General features: G+C 31.4%; 1 protein-coding gene across 1 annotated transcript in view; it reads right to left on the minus strand.

Moving 5' to 3' along the window:
- Positions 1-22627, minus strand: part of LOC129224733 (ribonucleoside-diphosphate reductase large subunit-like) — a 54000-nt gene that overhangs the window by 21592 nt on the left and 9781 nt on the right. The window contains exons 6-10 of the mRNA XM_054859281.1: positions 16851-16934; positions 15013-15254; positions 10374-10575; positions 3268-3414; positions 315-536 (exon numbers count right to left, since the gene is read on the minus strand). Coding sequence (XP_054715256.1) covers positions 315-536; positions 3268-3414; positions 10374-10575; positions 15013-15254; positions 16851-16934 — 897 coding nt within the window. The remainder of the gene's footprint in view (positions 1-314; positions 537-3267; positions 3415-10373; positions 10576-15012; positions 15255-16850; positions 16935-22627) is intronic.

Genomic DNA, 22627 nt, shown 5'->3' on the forward strand with positions numbered 1-22627 from the left:
TCTGGTAGCCCATTAAAAGCTAAAGATTGGAGAGCGTAAAAAGAAAAACTCTAACAATTCATGAAAAGACAGACGTTGTAAATGAATTGCAAAGCAATTCTGTTTTAAATTTATGTATGCAATTTTTTATTTTTCCCCATATTACTTATTCACAGATGTTACGAATAACGGTTAATACGAACAAATTAATGAATTTTTGGCAGTTCGTATTAACCGAGTTCAACTGTAGTTTAAAAATACCTAATTAAACAATAGTTAATAAAATTAGATTCAATACATGTTTGATGTTATTAACTAGATTAATTAATACTAACCCCTTTTGAAACTGGAGAACCTTCATAAGTTTCATAAGGTCCATCTTTTTCAGCTAACTCACAACTAGCTTCAAGGGCGGCATAGTAAATTGTTTCAAAAATGTCCTTGTTGAGTTTTTGAGCTTCTTCACTATCAAATGGATATCTCATTAACATAAAAGTGTCAGCCAGTCCCTGAACACCTATTCCAATAGGTCTATGCCTTTTATTTGATTTTTCAGCCTGGGGGATAAAGAGCAAATAGTGAGAAACTCATGATTTTTCAGTTAAAATGTCAACAAGATCACTGAATAATTTTGATACTAACAAGAGATTAAAAAAAATTTCATACCAAGAAGGAAAATTGATGCCATGTCTACATTACATAATAAACCAAATTTCTGAAAATTTTTCAAGGAAAAAAAAAAGGGAAACTTTAAAATAATTGTACACAAGATAAATTTTGACAAGTAAATTTTAAAAGCTTAGATTTCTACGAGGAATTTATTACAAAAACTTCTATAGTAATCTTCTTCAGTTACAGTAATAGTATTAAATTAAAATAATAATAAAGGATTTCTTGATTAAACAAAAAATTTTGTAATACAATAACTTAATACATATTTTTCAAAATAGTATTTTTTCGTTCATTTAATTTTTTTTCCATAGAAATAAACAGCATAATTTACATAATCAAATAATATTCCTTATTCAATTATGAATAATACATATAGAGATCAATTTTCTTTCTCTTTAGGCAGTTTCAAATATTTTCGAATACAATCGGTGTTCTTTTATTTTACATCAATTTACATTGCAAATGAAGCATTGTAATTTTGCGTGTAGATTCTGAGTGAGGTTTAATTGTGCAACTACCTAATTGGTTGTGTTTGAATGTTCCACACACATCTTTTGAAGTTTTTTGGACAAATCGGTGTTAACTTTAATGCAGGTTTAAGTGATGCTATAATTTGGTGACCACTTGGTGGTACATTGGCAAGTCTTTTGGTCGTCCAGTTTTTGTCACCAACTTTGCGATATATCAGCAAGGTGGTGACAAAAATGATTTTTCCAATGTTTTTTTTTTTTGGTGCTATTAAGCGAAACATCAATTGAATCATGCTAAAATAGTCGATACGAGGATGGCCCTATAAGTACCCAGTCAGACTGAGAGATGGTGATAGTTCTTTGATAAATACCACTGTATTAGAAAGTATGCAATCTATAAAGCAGATGTTTCAAGTTAGAAGATGCCACATCGTTTAGTATTTGTTTGGCAGCCATCAATGTTGAACATTGTCAGTGAATTTGAAAATGGAGAAAATTAGTCATCGTTAAGTGATACAATACTTTTACATGAAAGACCTAAGCCCAATCAACATAAAAGCTGAACTAGATTCTACTCTTAGTGATTTGCTGCTTCATTTACAACAGTAAATTATTGGGTCGCAGAGTTTAAACTAGCCCATATGAGCTGCCAACACGAGAATCACAGTGGTCGACTAAATGAGGTGAAGGTTCCAGAAATTGTGAAGAAAATCCACAAAGCAGGACTGGATGACTGTTGACTGAAAGTGTGAGAGCTAGCAGACTTGGTAGGCATTTCAAAAAGCGCGGTACATTGCATATTATCTGAAAATTTGAACACGAGGAAACTGGGTGAAAGATAGTGCTGCGTTTGCTCACACTCGAGCTAAAGTAGTGTTGTGCAGATGTTTCAATTGAGTGTTTAGCGAAGTTTCACAGCAACAAAACAGAATTTTTGCACTGTTTCATAACTATGAATGAAATATGGGTCCATTACTTCACACCAGTGACAAAAAAACAATCAAAACAATGGACTGAAAAGGGAGAACAGGCTCTAAAGGAGGTGAAAACCATTCCATCTGCAAGCAATGTCATGGTACTGGTTTTTTGGGATGCAAGTGGGATATTGTTTCTTGATTATCTCGAAAAATGAAAAACTATCAACAGCAAGTACTACGGGAACTTATTACAATTTAGCGAAGAACTCAAGCATAAAGCAACTGCATTTGGCCAAGAAAATGAGTTTTATCAAGACAATGGCTCCTATTCACAAACCCGTTATTGCAATGGTCAAAATCAATCAAAAGTTTGAATTGCTACCTCGTGCACCCTATTCGCCAGATTAATCCCCCTCAGATTATTTTCTATTCCCAAACTTGAAAAAAATTTTGAGTGGTCAAAGATTTTACAACACAGTAGAATAGTTGTCGGCAGTTAATGGCTATTTTGAGAAGCAAGACAGTTCATATAATAAAAAGAGCATCAAACTTATTGATCATTATTGGGAAAAGTGTATAGAGCTAAAAGGCGTTTATGTTGAAAAATAAATATATTTTTTCCAAACTTTTTGAGTTTTCTTTGTTGGGTTGGGCACTTCTGGGACTACCCTTGTTTTTAAAAAATGACTCTCTATAAACCAATGATGCTTGGAGAAGTTTATATAACTTTGAAGTATACCATAAATACAGACAACCCAACATCTTAAGAGTAATTAAAGCCAATAGAATCAGATGGCTGGGGCACGTATTTAGGCGTGCAGATCTGGACCCGGTTAAAAAGCTTACTTTTTTGAAGATTGAGGGTACAAGGAGAAGGGGAAAACCAGCAACAAGGTGGCTGGATAGTGTTGGGAAGGATCTAAAAATTTTGGGAGTGAACAGGTGGAGAAACCTGGCAACGTGTCGTACCGCCTGGAGGAAGCAGACTGAGAAAGCCTTGGCCTGCACCAGGCTGTTGTGCTGATGAAGAAGAATAAACCACTTTTGCTTAAAGTAACTACATTGTATAATTAATTATAAAACTAAAAATTACTTTCTGTATCATGAAGATAAAAGATTCTAGAAAAAAGAACTTTTTGCTATTTATTTAAATTGGTATTGAAACAATAACATTTTTCAACTCAAATTTAAATATTTAATTGAGGGAAGTATTGAAACAATTAGCTTACTTCTGGGACAGGGTAATAATTAACATCAATTATCTTGTTCAAATTGAAAGTTATAACTTTTGTGACCTCTTTAAGCTTTTCAAAGTCGAACTCTTGATCCTTAATATATCTGTTAAGAGCAATTGATGCTAAATTGCATACAGCAATCTGAAAACAATATTAAAGATTTTATTAATATTCAGAACATAATATTAAGTAATATATTAAGTAATTCTCCAATTCATGCAAACTAATTTATCTAAACTCTTTATTTACCAGTACAGTAGACCCTCGTTTTACGCGGTTTAAGATTTGACACCTTTATTTTATTTAAGGCAGATGAATTTCGGTTTTACGCGGATGCCGCAATGCAAACAGATAAAATTTTCCCCACTTTCAAAATTCAAACTCGAAAGCTTGCAGATTACATGTAATAAACTTCGTTTTGGTGTGCTAAATCGAGCTTGGGCAACTGGGGACATTTTATGCAACTGGTTCCAGAGCTCTTTCCAGAACAAGGTTCATACTCAACTTTAAAAATCAAAAGTAAGGAGTTTTTAAGGAGTTTTGCAGGAGTTCATTTTATTTTTTAAGGTCTAGTTTCCTGTTTAAAGATGTATTTTTTAAAGCTTATTTCAGAAAAACTATGTACAACCCTAATATTATTTATTTTTGTTTTCACATACAAAACATTGAACGCACAAACATACTAAATTTATAGTAAAATATGCTTTTACTGCATTTTCTTTGACGTGAGCCGCCTCGGAATCAAATTCAAATACAAGGGGGGGGGGGGGGGGGGAGGGGTAAATAAAAGAATTTATAGAAGCAAAAAAAAACTTTAGAATGGTACTTTAACAAATCTACAAGATGTTATTTTACAAATAACTATCTACATAATCCTCGTCATAAATTTGGAAAAAATTTTTGGATGTGGGGAAGAAATTTGTCTAACGAAAAAATCGGATTTCCGGTATTAGCAGACGAATAAATAGCGGAACTTTGGTAAAGTTAGGTACAACGTAATCACTCCTATCGGATTGGCGATAGAAAAAACATCTTTAAGGTCATGTAGAATAAAAAAATAAGGAGTTTGTAAGGAGATAATAGCAAAATTCAGGAGTTTTAAGGGCCCTTGTTTTCTTTTCTTAAAAAGCAGGAGTTTATAAGGAGTTTGTAAGGAGCGTACGAACCCTGCAGAAGTGAAGTTATTTAACTCATACAGTTCAGAACTCACTGGAAGAAGAGTTTTTAGGAGTGACAAAGGAGGCCAAAACCAATGAGGATACCAAACCCACAACCAAAAACATTCACACTGAAAATTTTGAGCCATTCCAAAACAATAGAAATGATCTTTCTGATTTGTTAGTGAACGAAGATTTTATCATAGAAATGACGTACTTGAACATGGATGCGTTAATGCTCAGCAAAGAATTACAGAGAAATATTCCTAATGACTCCCAAAAGATTATCATAGCCAGCTCCTCTTTATAAACAGGACACGAAATTAATTTTATGTTTTCCTTAAGCATGTTGTGCATAAAAGTCAATATAAGTACACATTAAACTTATGCAATTAGTCATCACTAGAATAAAGTATTATCTTATCTACGGAACCAAACCCTTATTTTAACACTAGCATTAGGTCTCAATTAACGCGGCATTTGCATAGAACGTAACCCCTGCGTAAAACCAGGGTCTACTGTACTCAGCGGCGCAGCGAAGGGGGGGGGGGGGGGTGACCCCCCCCCCCCCCCCCGAGCCATTGGTTTTGACTGAAATGCAAATTCAAAAACAGTAGTTTATGCATATAAAAGAGCTTTTTTTGATTAAAAAAGCCCTTCTAGTTAACATTTTTCATCAAAAAAATCCTCCACAACATATTTTTGATCAAAACCCCGCTCCAGAAGGTATTTCTGGCTGCATTAGTGCCAGTACTTTAAAGTACCATCAAATTCAAAATTAAATAAAATACATGATGAGGTTGGAAAATGGCACAATTACTTATATATACTAAATCTATATAGTTTTCTTTACCCACACAAGATGGCACGACAGGTTCTGTTAAGTTGTGTTTGTTTTAGGAAGCATTTTTAACGCTTTTCTTTTACAGGGTGGCGACAGGAACTAAGGAAAATTTCCGACTTTTCCCAAATTAAGTTCACCAACTTTCTCAGATTTACGTTACTAATGATAATGGTTTAATTTCCTTGCTCTACTTGAAAAGCATTGCATATTAAATAAAATTCAGTATTTAAAAAGTTTTAAACTGTTAATAAAAAATATATTTTGAAAAGATGCTCCTTTTTTAGTTAAAATAGTATATTAAATTATCTACAAGGAATATTACAGGAAATCTAAAACAAATACTATACTTCTAGTAACCAGTTAGCATAAGAACATAAGAACTCAAAACTAATCTTAAAGACATATATACTCATGCTAAAACGAAAAAGTTCATATGGAAATAATTTTGAACTAAACTTACAAGCAGTATAATTTATGCTCAAAGAATAACAAGTGATAGCGAAAATGTAGAAGTAATGTAGTTGTACTGACGTAAATAGTAGACATAGTTATGTAAAACAAATTGAAATTTTTTAACAACCTGTCATATTGAGCTTTTATCTACTCAAGAACTTAGGTTTAAAGGAATAAATACAGCATTTTAACTATTGAAAATAATAACAATATTTACTTATGTACTGGGACATGCACAGAATTTTTTTGAGCCCGTCATAAATGACTTTTACGGGCCATCCTCCACATTGTTTACCCCTTTATTCCATGTCTAAAATATTTGGCCCCCTTCAGGCTTGGGCCAACAGGTGTCCCTTCTCCCCCCTTGTGCACACCCCTGCTTATGTACACAAAGAAACTCAATTTCAAATGATTTCATTATTTCTCGAACAAAAAATCTTAGATTACTTTTGTAACACACATTATTGAAACGCAAAAAACAATCAATTAGTTTCAAAATATATACATATATAATTTGGTTTTAAAATAAAAAAAAATTTTAAAGTCTGAAAAAAAAAAAAAAAAAAAAAAACTTTGTATAATTTGAGGCAACAGCGAATAAAACAATGGCAAAAAATGAAGTTGATTTTAACTTTCATTTCATTTTAGCAATTAAATTAAAAACGTGAAGAAGTAATAATTTTCAAGCTTTTATCGGTATTAATTCGAAAAACGAAGATTTCGTCTTGAAATTGTGATTAGGGTAGACCGACCAGTGAGTGAACACCACCCAGTGAATGAACAGCGCGTCATTTTTTTAAAAAAATAAGCTTCCAAAAATTTTTTTCTGAATAAATTCACTACAAAAGCGTTCTTTGTTGATATTCTAACCTATCTGACACCCGATTGGTTACTTTGGATATGCATTTTTTTCCTGGAAAAAATTTGAAATTTTTACTGCCGTGAATCGTTCTTTCTCTCTTTCAAAATAATATGGCTGGTTTCGTGCCAGCAATTATTTTGATACATATTATTTTTTCCAATAAATTTTATTTTTTAACTCTACAAAAGAAAAATTAAGTATACATATTTAGGCTATGGATTTAAAGTGTTTCAGTCAGTGCAGAATGCCTAGATTTTCAGGTAGAGGGGTGTTCAGTCACTGGGTACGAAAAATTGCGAAAACCCAGTGAATGAACAATAGCAAAATTTCTTTTGATTAAATAAGAAATTTGAAGTTTCTTTGAGATATTTTCATTTTCGTACTTTTTTGTAATGCAGATAGTTTTAATGCTTATTTATTTATGTATTTCATTATATATTTGATAATTTCTTTATTTTTGTCTTTGCAAACAATGCACTTTTTACTGAGTTTTATCTTTTATCTATCTATATCTCTATCTGTATATTAACCTACCTACCTACATCTATCTTTCTATATATTTATCTCTCTTAATAGGTAGATAGAGAGATAGAGAAATAGAAATATATAAACAAAGAGAGAGAATAGATAGGTAGATATGTATGTATGTTTGTATATAGATAGATAAATAGATAGTGGAAGATATAGAGATAGATATATAAAAAATAAGAGGTAAACAGATATATAGGTAGATAAATATAGAGATAGAATAGGTAGGTAGATAGATCAATTTATTGATAGATAAATAGATAGGTAGTGGTTAATAGATAGACAGGTAGATAGAGAGACTAATATACAGATATATAGCTAGGTAGAGAGAGTGATATAGAGATGGATAGTAGATATATAGACAGGTAGATAGACCGATAGATATAGATAGGTAGATACTGATAAGGAGATAGGTAGATAAATAGACAGGTAAAAAAGTAGGTAGATAGATAGATTGATTAGGATAATAGTTTTTTAGATATTTAGATGTACAGACAGATAAATAGGTACATAGTTAGGTAGATAGACAGATAGATAAGTAGATAGATAAGTAGATAAACAGATAGATAGATAAATAGATAAGTAGATAGATATATCAGGGGTCAATCCAGGATTTTTTGTCAGGGTCCTGTTTTAGGAATTTTGTGAAAAATAATTTGGAATTTTGTGAAAACTAAAATGGAATTTTGTGAAAAAAAATGCAATTTAGGTTTCGTTTTTTGACAAATCATTGAAGGTACACCGAATAATCGGCAACCGAAAAGCAAACAAACATATTTCTTATGCATGAAACGAAAGCTACAACATAGTACCACAGACCAAAATAAATTCAAATTGTTTCTTATTAGTTTTATCACATTCATAGTTAATATTTATGTAAGGAAAGACTCTGTTAAATTTATGCTTTGATGCTTTTCAATTATTTGAAAATCTTATGACACACAACATTAGCCTCACTATTACAATTCATTTAAATATGATAGTGACTAGAGAAAAAAGAAAAAAAAAACTCATAATGACAAGTTGTAATAAATACAGTCAACTCTCGATAACTAAAACTTATTAAACTAGATAAATATATTTATGAAATTTTAAGAAAAATGTAATTTTTGTCAAAAATTTAAAGCTATTTACTTACAAATACAAAAGTCATTAAATGAGTTATATCATTCACAATATATTTTATTTTAAGCTTTACAGAAGAATACGTCTATTGTCAGTTAAATTAAAAATTGAAATAATCGTATCACATAGCATTGCATAGTGTTGCCAAACTGGAGGTTTCAAAACCGCCAAGAAACATGATCATTCCGACTAGTGAAGTAAAAAAAAAAATGTCGAAAATCAACTTAAAGTCATATTTTTTATATTTTAGTAAATTTGAGAGCAAAAATAAAAGCTTTAAACAAAATTAAGATTGCATTCCTAGCTCGATGTTCCAACGTGGCGAGCAAAATAAAACACACCATGCAACAAGGCATCCGCCAACAACTTCCATTTCGTTGCCACACTGCTCGCAGTTCAAAACAAAACCACCAATAAGCACGCTGCACACTTGAAATTCCTTCAATCACGGAGAAGCGCACGTCACACGTCATCCTCCCTCCAATACAATCGGATCCGATCAGCGTACGTGCGCGCGACTCATTCCGCTCGGAATGCCTAGGTAATCCGAGGTAGAAACAACTTTCAGTGACTGCTTTGCGAAATAGATTTTGTGAAAGGTCCGTTCATACAGGTCCGAATTTTGTGAAGGGTCCGTAAATGGACCAAATTTCTGTCTAGATTGACCCCTGTATATAGATACATAGCTAGATAAAGTAGATAGATAGATAAGTTGATAGATATATAGATAAGTACATATATACATAGATAGAAAAATAGATAAGTACATTGATAAATAGGTAAATAGACAGAGATAGATAAGTAGATAGAGAGACTAATATAGAGATAGATAGCTAGGTAGAGAGACTGATATAGAGATGGATAGTAGATATATAGACAGGTAGATAGACCGATAGATATAGAAAAATAGATTGATTAGGATAATAGTTTTTTAGATATTTAGATGTACAGACAGATAAATAGGTAGATAGGTAGGTAGACAGATAAGTATATAGATAAGTAGATAAACAGATAGATAGATAAATAGATAAGAATCTATATAGATAGATAGATAGATAAGTACATACATACATAGATAGATAAGTGGACAGGTAGATAAATAGATCGATAGAGAAGTATATAGATAGATAGATAAGTAGATAGATATATAGATAAGTACATAGATAAGTATATATATAGATAGATAAATATATAGATAGCTAGATACAGATAAGTAGATAGATAGACAGAAAAATAGATAAGTACATTGATAAATAGGTAAATAGACATAGAGATACACCGATAGATGTGTAGATAGAAAAATAGAAAGGTATATTGATAGATGGATAGAGATATAAAAGATAGGTATAGATAGATAGATCTCGAAGAAATTTAAGTTTCTTTTTGAATCAAAATTTATCATGTTCATTCACTGGACCAATCTGTGTTCATTTACTGGTTCGAGGTGTTCATTCACTGGGTCGTTGTGCCATTTAAGTTCCCGCGATTTTTTAGAGATATTTACATAGATCAATTAAAATGTTTTAACCATCATGATCTGTATAGTATAGAATTTAAAAAAAACGAAATTGTGCTTAACTGTTCATTCACTGGTCGGTCTACCCTAAAGTACGCTAATTACTTCAAGACAATGAGTAAAGGCAAGGGAGCTAAGGCAGCAAAAAAAAAAAAAAATCTTCATTTAATTGATTTTCCCTGCATTTTTGCTTTGAAATTCCCTAATTAATAAATTTTCCTAACTTTTCCCTAAATTCCTTGATCTGTCGCCACCCTGTTCTATTTGGAAATGCCATTATATGAGCCCAGCACCTGTGTTTACATTCATTTTTTAAACCATCTCGAGAACTGAAGATGGAATCAAAATAGTTTTGATACCAACAATTGCTAAGATCAACCTTATTTTGATTTTTTAAAGTGCTGATAGGTTTTCAACCATTGAGTACCGAGGATACTTAATCCATTTCTTTTCTCCTCCATGCTTAACTTCTCAACAGGAAGGCGTGTCCTCCCTCCCCCGTCACTAGAATAAGTTGTGGAGGTTTCATCTATTCAATATAATGTATATATTTGAAAATATAGTGTTAACATTGCAAAACAGTTCTAAGAGTTACGTAATTTAAGGAAGACTAACCTCATCCTCAGAAGTATATTCCACTATTTCGGTGCACAAATTACTGCATTTGATTGTCCCTAAATTTTGTTGGTTTGATTTACGGTTGCAAGCATCTTTATAAAGCATATAAGGAGTTCCAGTTTCAATTTGAGAGTCTAGAATAGCATACCAAAGAACTCTGGCCTTAACTTGCTTACGAAACTTTCCTTCATTTTCGTACCTGAAAAAAAAAAAAAAGAATAAAATAAAAGTATTTCTTAATGTGCAAACCAACAACCATCATAGTACAGTCGAACCTCGTTAAAACCGCCAACCTTAATGAAGGGTCGAAAGTTGGCGAAAGTAGAGGCTGGCGTTTTTTCCAAACATACATAAATGCATTTTTATGAAAAAACATTTGAAGGCATGCATTTTCCTTTCCAAGTGAAGATTGAAAAATAACAGCCATCGGATTTCCAGCAGTGTGTACACGGCTCACAGGCGGTTTGTTCTTTGGCTACCTTTTTATTTTTAAATTTATTTTTTTCCAGAACTTGAAAAGTATTTATCTATAAACAAGAGATTTCACCAGACATCAATTTATTGTCAATAAATTAATGGCTGGTGAATTGGTATTGATTCTTAAGCTCAAAAATTAGAATGTTGAAGTTTGCATACAATGTCGCAATTCTATGTCAGATCAATCACCTTTTTGACCTCACCATCTCCGATTTTAACAAAATTTGGTGTGAGTGACATGCGTGACAAGAAAATTAATCCTTCAAATTTTTAAAATTCTACTTGAAAATTTTTACAAAATACAGGGCTGTTAAAAAACTGGAAAAGTATGAAAAAGACGAAAAGTTGTGACGTACAAAAGACTAACTTCTCTCCTAGTTATAGTAGAACAAAAATTCAAAAATCATTGCAAAGCTAAACAATCGAGTTTTTCCATTGATATAAAACATGACTATCTTACGACAGATTTACGTTTCAAGGTCATTCACTGTGACTTTTGACCTTGAATATCTCAAAACACGCCCCCTTAAAATTTCTTTGAAAAAATATATTTCATAACTCTGAAATTATTCTTCCACAACACCAAAACTTAGACTGGGATTGCAATGGCAAGGTAATGAAAAAAATTTAGGAATGTTCATACGTTTTACATTGCGGAGTTCCATATGTCAGGTCAGTCACCTTCTTGACCTCCTCACCATTCCCGATTTTAATGAAATATCGTGTGAAAGACACATGACAACATAAGTAATCCTGCCAATTTTCAGAATTCTACTTCAAAAATTTTATGAAATACAGGGCTGTTAAAAACTTAGAAAGTGAGAAGTAAACGAAAAGTTGTGACATGCAAATGACTGTAACTTCTATCCTAATGATAGAATAAAAATTCAAAAACGATTTTAAAGCTAAAAAATAGACCTTTCTATTGATATAACACTTGACTTTTTCACCACAGGGTTAAGTTTCAAGGTTAACTACGTGTCTACGATATGAACATTTTCAAGTGTTCACCATGGTTCAATTTACCATGAATTTTGACCTTGAATGTCTCAAAACACGCCCCATTAGAATTTCTTTAAAAAATACATATTATGGCTCTAACACTTGTCTTCTTAACCTTACCCTGGAATCGCAATGTCAAGGTACTACAAAAGAAATCAGGAATATTTACATACAACTTCCCAAAACTTGAACTCTTGATAACTGAAAGCATTTAACCGGTCCCTTAGGACTTCGAGTTTTAGGAAATCAACTGATTTTTTGTTAAATGCTTCACATTATTTCTCTGCTAATATTATTGTTTTAATTTTTGGATCCCTTATTCATGAAGTACAAACAAAACTCTGCCATTATACAAGAAGCTTTGTCAGAGTCTAAAACAGGGCTGTGCAACTGAAAAGAGTAAGGGTCAGAATTCCGGTCACTGATTACCTGGCGGACCGCAATTTGAAAAAGTTGAATAATAACCTCTTACCCCTTATACAATAACAATTAATAGTTGAATTATTATCTATAAAACAATGAAACAGAAGGATTATAAAACAATTTGCTTACATTTTAATGGGAAAACTGAGGCCGATCCACCTTCTTGTAAACATCATCAAGGGAAAAGAGCGGAGAGTTGACTAAAGCAAGCTCTCAATTTCTTTTCGAAATCAACAAAGGCCATAAAGTTTGTGAGGGGGGTCTTTATTTTTAACCAATTGCAGGCAGGTTTTACTTATCTGAAATGCTTCTCTTTTCCCTCCCTGTCTCCCCTCGCCAACGTGAGGCAATACTATTTTTAGGAATTCGCTTGAACACCAGCGTGTAGGGTAGGACTGCTTGACCTTGACCTGTAGATGTCCTGTACCTTTATCTTCCAATACAATGAAAGTAGTAAAAGAGTGATCAAGAGGAAATTTTGGTGACCCCAGCTTGACCAAGAATGATGGTCTCGGATGCTTATTGAAACTATAAAATGTTAAAAAAAGAAATATGCTGAATAAGAAGTTGGTAGGCTGCACAATATGTGTTGGCGAGCCATATGCATCCCGCGGGGCGCCAATTGGACAGCCCTGGTCTAAAACTTGCTGTTTTTATTTCCAAGATCTGTTGCTAGTTACAGATAAAAATTGCGGTTATCAAATAAAAGTTATGTCATATTTTAGCTCTTATTTAAGAAACCTATCGATTTGACAAAATATGCATACTTTATGAAGAATATACCCAAAAAATTAAAACAATATTAGGACAGAAATATTGTAAAGCATGTAACAAAAATATGTAAACATTTCTGATTTTTTTGAACAGTGTTAGAGCTACAAAATAAATTTTTTTTTTAAAGGAAATTCTAAGGGAGCGTGTTTTGAGATATTCAAGATTAAAAGTCGTGGCAAATGACCTTGAAACTTAAACCTGTGGTGAAAAAGTCATGTGTTATATCAATAGAAAGGTCTATTTTTTAGCTTTACAATCATTTTTGAATTTTTATTCTACTATCATCTGGATAAAAATTACAGTCATTTGCATATCACAACTTTTTCTTTATTACTCAGTTTATTAGCTTTCAACAGCCCTGTACTTTGTAAAATTTTTGAAGCAGAATTCTTAAAATTGACAGGATCACTTACCTTGTCATATGTCCTTCATACGAAATTTTGTTAAAATCGAAAATGGTGAGGAGGTCACTGACCTGACAGATGGAATTCCACAATGTAAAACATGTGAACATTACTAATTTTTTTTTCAGTACCTTGTCGTTGCGATCCCACTCAAAGTTTTGGTATAGTGGAAGAATAGTGTTAGAACTAAAAAATATATTTTTTTTGAAGAAATTCTAAGGGGGGCTGCTTTGAGATATTCAAGATCGAAAGTCAGTGAATGACCTTGAAATTTAAATCTGTCGTAAGAAAGTCATGCTTTATATCAATAGAAAGCTCTATTCTTTAACTTTACAACGTTGTTTTGAGTTTTTATTCTATTATAATTGGGAAAGAAATTACAGTCATTTGTAGGTTACAACTTCTCGTTTTTTTCATACTTTTTTTCAGTTTTTTAACAGCCCTGTATTTTGTAAAATTTTTCAAGTAGATTTCTAAAAATTGGCAGGATTACATATCTTGTCATATGTGTCCCTCACACCAATTCTCGTTAAAACGGGAAATGGTGAGGTCAAAAACTTATTTTTTGATTGATTTGATGTGGAATTGCCCAATAACAGGTTAAGCCTCAGTACCCTCCCACGCTGACCAGAACAGAAAAGGGAATAAATAATGAATGCTTTTGTAGCCGAATAGTGAAATGTCGAAATGAAAAGGTCGAAAAAAGTGGGGGAGCAGATAAGATCCGATTAAAATTTGTGGAGATGTTGGGAACAATGCCCCTTGGCGACTAGTGCAGATTGAACAGAAAAAGAGATAAGAAAGCTGGAAAATTTTGTTGTGGCTAATGTAGGTGCACATTTGTATGAGTCATTAGTGGCAGGTATGTGCAACATTCATGATTTCCCTTGGTGGCCCCTCGTGGACATTAACTCTCCTAAATGTCTTAGCGCCAAGTTTGAATTGCTTGACATGATCTTCAAGATGGCGGTTTAAACATCAATATTACCATATCGAGCATGTAGTTTCCCTCGAAAATCAGTGGCGGTTGGTGGGGTGGCGGTTTAAGGAGGGAATTTATATTACAATCCTATACCAAACGTATTTTCACCACTTTTTTTGGCGAACTAAGTGGGTGGTGGTTTAACAAGGTTCAACTGTAAATGTACAACAGTAATTTTTCTTTAGGAAAACTTTAAAAAATGCATTTATAAATCAAGGCGCAGAAATTTTTCCTGTCCATCCCCCTTGTTGAGCTGCAATGTTAAATCCCATCTAACCTAAGGTGTGGACTGTTCCTACTACAACCATGATTGGCTGCTACTTCTGACGTCATCTTCAGGGTCATACGCTGTAGCATTGTGTATTTTCATTTTTAGTCTAGCCATGTATCTGTTTGTTTGATGTCCATGTCTTGTTCAATAAACATGTTCTGTGTTCCAAAACCATCACCTTTGAATTTTTCTTTTTGGATTTCCAACAGATTTCATCAATTTTGGCCATAATGCAGACAATTAAATTGTTAGTCATACTAAAAACAAAGCAAATTAAATTTTAGAATTAAAAATATAAAATACTTTTCATATAACTGCTCAAATTCTTCTCCCCAGCATTCATGGAGGCCAGGTGATTCATCAGGGCACATAAGACTCCATTCACTATCCTTTTCAACTCTTTTCATAAATAAATCTGGAATCCAAAGTGCATAGAACAGATCCCTAGCTCTCTGTTCTTCTTTACCAGTATTCTTTTTCAAGTCAAGGAATTCAAATATATCAGCATGCCATGGCTCTAAGTAAATTGCAAATGCCCCAGGTCGCTATAAATAAAATGGACAAAAAACATAGAATTTAATTTTTATGATAAGATTTGCTTTTCAGTTTTCACAAAACATTGATTTTAAGTTTTATTAGTAAATTTCAAGAAAATAATTGGGGATAAAACTAGGTTATCACTTGAATAAAAAATATGGAACATTTTTAGGGCAATCAAATTTCAAATAATGTACTATATTTCTTACTATGGCAATTAGTTGCTTCAAAGTCAATCTTAGACTATCATGGAAAGATCAAAATTTTTTTTCTATTTTATAAAAAGTGAGACATAATGTAAAAATATTTTCTTTAATTGCTGTCACATGAAAAAAATTTGTACAGAAAACATACTGTATCTCTCCTTCTAATGAAACTAAATATTCTTCCTCTGCACAATTTCCAAATTTACTCATATTTGGTTAAATATTTTTTTAATAAAGTCATTATAATGTATCATAACAGCAGCAAAATAAACAGGTACATAATGGAATCAATTGGTTCCAGTTAAAAATTTGCTATGAGGAATAGTTCTTTATACAAAGATATGTTATTTTTTCAGAGCATTAACTATGTATTACAAAACTTTTAGTTGTTGCCAGAAGTTTGTAAGCATTTAATTGTGACTCGATATAAAAATGAAATATCATACTGTCGGCATTCAAGCAAGAGTAGCCCAGTTCATTGTCAATTTTTAACATTCAAAGAGCTTTAAAAAAAATAGTAAAAATTGTTTTAAGAGTCCCAACTCTTACAGAAGTTTATTCTTGTAACTTTTGAATTGCAAAATTGATTTCCATCATTATGTAACTATAAAGTCTAGTTCACTCCACAATCAGTATAATGAATGATTAAAAACTTTGTGTGCTTTTATTAAAATTACACTAATTTTTAATGCATAAACAAAATGCAACTGGAATGTATTTACTTTCATTTTCTTTAAAAAAACATTACTTTGCATACCATATTACTACCTTAAACATCATGAAACAGCAATCATTCATTTGCACAGAAATTAGTAACTTTCTTCGAAAATGATAAAGATGAAAAGAAACATGAAAAAATTCAGTATTGGGAAACTAAATTGTTTATTAGAATATATATTGAAATTTACAGTTATTATACATTATCAGTGATCCCAATAACTTCAGAGCACTTTTCGGAACAGAAAAATTGCCATTTTGGGACAAACTGAAGTGTTTTTTGAGCAGCTCAGTAAACATCAATTGATGCAGTGAGAAGCAAAGGGATGTGTTAGAGCAATGTTATATAATAATCTTGCTAAATAAATAAGAATTGCATTGGGGAAAAAAATATACATAAATACAATAAAATTAGACCCATTCCTGTTATTAGACTGGAGGAAAAAGATGGGTACAAAAATATAATTATGAAGAAAAGTAATAATGTAACATAGCCTAAACAAGTGAAGTATTACGCAAATACACTTAACACATCATCAATCAAAGAAATGATTATTTGGCAATTAAAAAAATCTCAGATTCCAAGGGTAGCTAGGGGGAAAATCAACTAAGTACATATTTGGATATATTAGTCACAATTCGCAAGGGAGAAAAATGTGGAAATGAAAATAAGTTACTTACCTTATTCCCACCTTGATCTACATAGCGAGCTGTATTATTGTAAACTCGCAGCATTGGAACTAAACCGTTTGAAGTACCATTTGTCTAAAAAAACAATAATGGTACTTATTATAGCAGACATATATACAAGACTTCTGACCAAATGAAATTCAGAATGGATTACAAAAATGGTTTTGACTTTACTTTTATGTTTCTAAGAAATAAAACATGACAAAACAGAAACAAATGATAAACAATTTTCAAAATCATATCTATCTCGCCTAACAGTCTTTTAAATGTCATGTATCCCCCTACAACTATTATACCATACACAGGCCTAGAAGTGAGGTTTGCAGAAAATATAAAAAATTACAAATTTATAGGAAAAATAAAGCATTTTTTACAAAAAATATAAGCACTTTTCACACCAAATATTACAGAAAGTACGGTTGCATTTTTCCATGACGCAAATTAAATCTATATTTGCACACACAAATATTGCTGGGACATTTTTAAAAGATTTTGAAATTTCTAGAGATAGTCATACATTATTTATGTACTGAGATATGCTGAATTTCAGTTTGTTTTAATTCTTTAATTCCAATTTTCCATTGTGTGTGTGTGTACATTTTGGTTTTATACATCCACTGACTAATGTTCTAAATAATGCATCAACTTGCAATAATGGGAAAAAACAACTTTCTTGTTACCGCAAATTTAAACGATTGTTACGACCTGTAAACATAAGCAAATCAAGTGTAGCCATGGTTTTATATAACACATTCATCTAAAATAAAAATTACATATATAGTAGCTTGAAATATTTTAGAAAAAATTATTAGCATTTTTCAAGAGTAGAATTCAGGTAATTTTCAATTTCAGATCATGAAATAGCTCTATAGTCATAAGATCAAATACTTCTAAAAAGCTTTAAAAGTATCAAAGCATATGTACACATGAAACTTTGGTTACTATTATTTTAAAAAAAGTAAATACATTGAATAACAATTGAAATTCATAGTGAAAAATTGAATCCATCAGTGTTTATACTCTATTTGGATGAAAAAATTCCATGACTTTTCCAAGACTTCATAAACATTTTCATGACCTTATTATATGAAGAGAACAGTACTATTTGCCAATTTTCTGCAATGTGTATTAGCAAAACTATTATGTGAATGCCACTACCTTATCAAAGCATTTACTTGTGACCGAAAAAACATCAGCGCAGAGTACAGAAACTAATAACTATTCTTAGTTATCTTTTTAATTTAAGCAAGGTAAAAATATAGTGAATGCAATATATAGATGTTTAAATTAATAAATATTTAATAAACAGAGCACAATAGCAATAAATGAGCAGAATATTAATGAATGGGACAAAGACAAAGGTTGAATGAGTCATTACAAAGTTTTCAAAAATAAATTAACTTCATAAAAATATTGCCCTTTGGTGTCAACAGTGTATCTAATACTCTATGTAACTTGACAGTATTTTTGTTCATTGAAGTAAAGTCTCGTTTTTCAGTAAATTCATTTTTTTAAGTATTAGAATTCTCCATTTCTTTGATCTATTGCCTGACTAAATGTTTATTTTCTAAAGCCTTCAACAAATTAAGCTCGGATGCAATTTTTGAGAGGGTGTGGCAAAATCTAGAATGTGCAAATCCAATTCTAAAAAACATAAAACATAAGAAGTGCTGAAAATAATTGTGACATCCAAATAGGTTATGTCCCAGCAGTAAAACCACATTACAAAAAAAAAAAAAAGGCGGACGGCTGTTACAGAAGTGGATGCAATAGGATTCCAAAACTCAGATTTGTTTTTGGGAAGGCTCAGTTTTTCAGTATAGATAGCTTTTACATGCAATACTTTTAAATGACTGAAGATTTCAAATGTTCTTTTAGCTTCTGTTACTTTCTTACTGCCCAAGACATTTTTCCATGACTTGAAATAAATTTCCATGACTTTTCCAGGTCTGAAATCTGTTTATTTTTTCCCCTTGGCTTTCCACGATTTCCATAACCCGTACGAACCCTGGTCTATATAACTAAATCAGCTCTATAAATAAGTTTCATGTGTATTTTAAAATATTTTCTTAAATGTTCTTATTCAATAAATTTCTACATAAAATATTACTTCAATAGATTCTATTCTATTTTTTATATTTTCTTACAAAATACAATTTTACTAAAGACATAGTATTGGACATTTTTAGACAAAAGGGTTTTTTACAGGACAGTAAAAATAGTCCATTAAAACACTAGAATGAAGTTATTCCAATGTTTCAACATTATTGTTTTCTCAACAGTTGGTACAATCTGAGAATTTTTATCAGTACACCAGAGCTAGCAAATGTTTACATTTTTTTGATTTTAGCTCAATTCTTTTAACTAAGAACTGAAGCAATAAAGCACATTCTGTCGTAATTTTATTTTCCCGTTAATTAAAGACTTAAATTACAGTTGAAGCTAAACTGTGCGGGAAAAGCAGGACAATGATTGTGAATTCATCAATTTATCTCTTATCTTCATAAATAAGTAGTTCCAGTAGCAAGAGTGCTACTATATTTATTTCACTTGTTTTTGTCCCCTCCCTCAACAGAGCATTTTTAAGTAGCAACAAATTGGTTTTTCCTTTATTCTTAGAAATTTGAGTATCCTATTGATTTTTTGACTTGACAGCTTAAAAAGAGAAAGGTCCCACCAATGTATGATCTGCAGTAGAGACATAATTCCCAAAAATATGTCAGCTTACGAATGCAAAGATATCTGCTAAAAGGAGCTTAGTTTTAAAATTTTGAAATTTAACTTATGTTTTTGCATCTATAGGCTCACATAATTGGCATGAAAATTAGTTTCTTGTAACTTCAAAGCATATACAGTCGGATCCCGACTTAAGCGAGGGATACGTTACAAGACTCCTCGCGTAAGCCGAAATTTCGCGTTGTGGAAAAGTGCTGTGTATATGAATTTTTATTAATATACCCAATCATTTTAGACATTTTAAAACACCTTTTAAACTATATTAGACCATTTTTAACTGACTTACATAAAGAGCTGAATTTTTACCCTTTTTTTTCAAAGCTGGGTTATTCAACACAAAATACTGTTACAATGCACAAAATCAATGATCAATGGGAAAGAGATATAAAAATGAAACTACGGTACGCACAGTATGTAGTAATAATAAAGCACTGCACTGTAAGAGTACGATACCAACACCTCCTAGACTGGGACAAGCCGCAGGACGACGAAAGCACGATTCACTCAGTTAGGCCGATCGCTTCTCGCGATCATAGTTGATTCCTTTACAATTTTTACTGGGAATGTTATACAAGTAGGTTTTTAGAATCGCCGATGTTTATATATTTTGCCAAATCCCTTATTTCTAAGTTTTTTCCTTCTACTTAGTTTAACGATAATAAGAAGGAAAAAAGTATTAATTCATTAAAGGAAGCAAGTTTTCAACTCAAGTAAAATTCAAAATTAGTGTACTTATTCGCTTCAAAAAGTGTTACTTACCTTTTTTCTTTTTTTTCCATGAAGGAATTAATGAATGGTTTTACTATGTATGCATTGCCTAAAAAAATAGCAGTATAATGTACGCTCAATGTTTTTATTTATTTATTTATTTAAAAACTTGCATTATCCGTCATAATCCTGAGTTTTGCTTCCGGTTTTTGATTGTTGTCAAAAACAATGAAAAAAAATAGTAATTATAAATTTAAAATAGTTTTGCTTTAAATTGTAGCCATGAACAATGAAAAAATGAACAAATGAGCTGTCAATCAATTTAACAAATCCGTTTCAAGGGGTGTTTTTAAAAGCTTTCTTTTTTCACTATACTTGAGCAAAATTGCTTTTAAATTCGGGCATACAAACCAGCAATACTGAAAAGATTAATGAAAAAAAAAAAGCTATTCTCTCTTTATGCGCAATACATTTAAATTGAAAAGAAAGTCCATAGTTTTTCTTTTTTTTTTTCTTTAAAAAAATAAATAATAAGGATAGGCACCAAAAAAATATGTTTGAACTTTGGAAAATTTTCACCTGAAATAAATTTTAAAACCAAAAAGTTTTAATGTAAAAAATGGTTTTTAATTCTAAAGATTATTTCTATAATCAATTAATGTTTTTTTTATTGAAATTAAAAAAAAAAAAAAAAAAAATTCATATTTTATTAGGCTTTGTTTATTATTGTCATGTTCAATAATATAATTAAGTGTGAGTTTTTTAATAACATGCGTGTACATATATATATTTTAATACTGAGATTAGGATTTAATGTCCTCGTTGTTATTCATAATATTGGAGAGAAAACATTAGAACCATATAAAATAACTTATTATTGTTAGAAATGATAGATTGACATTAATCAGCAGAAATTCAGGTAGAATTTTTTTTTTATCACATTGAAAGTTAAAGGAAAAAAATTAAACACAATTCTTGGAATATATATCTAGAGGTTCGACTACAAAATTTCTTAAAAGGAAAGTTAGTGCAAAAAAAAAGTTTTTTTTTATTTCGTTAGAGTTTTTAATTTTCTCTCAATTTTTGTGTGGGATGCATAAGAAATGCTGTGATTTATTAATTTGCACTAGTCATTTAGAAATATATTAATTCGATAGGTATTTTATGTGATAGATATTTTAATCCTCATCGAACTTAATGGTGATGCATTAAGATATCATTTACATTAAAATGTACGGTCAAATTTTGATGTGGACTGATAACCAGCAAGATAAACAATTACAGGCATAATTTTATCTGACAGTTTTAAGTTTTAAATCCCGTTCTCTAACTGTTTGTACTTTTTTTATTCATTGAACTTAAATTTTGCTTACGTTTAAAATATATTCAATTAATTAACATACTATGAAAAAGTTTACTTACTCATGAATTTTTTGTGATTTCAAAATTACTTGGAATAGCAGCGATCTTCTTTTGGCTAACCTCATAAGTTTTTGGAAATCCAAATGAGGCCCGTTGCCTCATAATTTATTCGGCAATTGAGCACAACACACTTGAAAAGCTTTCGACACTTTAATCATTATTATCTAGCAATTTGAAACTTGACAATTAATTGTATTTTTTTAGCACAACTTGTCTTTCTGTAAGAGAACGACAAGCACGTGTTGGTAAACATTAACGGAAATATCCCTCGCCAAATAGTTGAATCGCTTCAGCTGAATCTGAGCAAAGCATGCGCAGTGCGCATGCTTTGAGCAGTAAAATATCGCCAGCTGGCTCTTTTTATCGGATTAGGATTTTTTCTGAAAAATAGCTACCCTGCATAGTTTTTCATCAGCCTACCTACGTTGCGCAATCATAGCTGAAGGCAACCCGTTGGTAGGCTTGTTCCAAGTCTAGAAGGTGTTGACTATACACAGGGTTCGTACTCAATTTCAGAAATAAAATGAAGGAGTTTTAAAGGAGTTTTGAAAGAGTGATATGAGGTTTTGAAGGAGTGCTAATGGGCTGTTAAATGATGTTGCACTTTTTTTCAACATATTTGATCCCCTTCCCCATTATCACAAAGTGTCACACTTCAGCTAACTCCTCTTCTTGACACATGTCATATTTATTATAAACATATTGTTACAATAACTGTGTGATGTCACTTTTTGTCACCCTCTCTCTTCCCCTTGTCTGAATTTCATGAGCCCGTCTCATCCTCAAGGCATGACATCACTTGTGGATAACCCTTTTTACTATATCATAACTGCAATTCACTAAACAATTTGTTTTTTAACACAATCAGTTAATGTAGGACATCTTATTATGTAGTTTTGAAT

Source organism: Uloborus diversus, chromosome 6, assembly GCF_026930045.1.
Source record: "Uloborus diversus isolate 005 chromosome 6, Udiv.v.3.1, whole genome shotgun sequence".
Lineage (NCBI taxonomy): Eukaryota > Metazoa > Arthropoda > Arachnida > Araneae > Uloboridae > Uloborus > Uloborus diversus.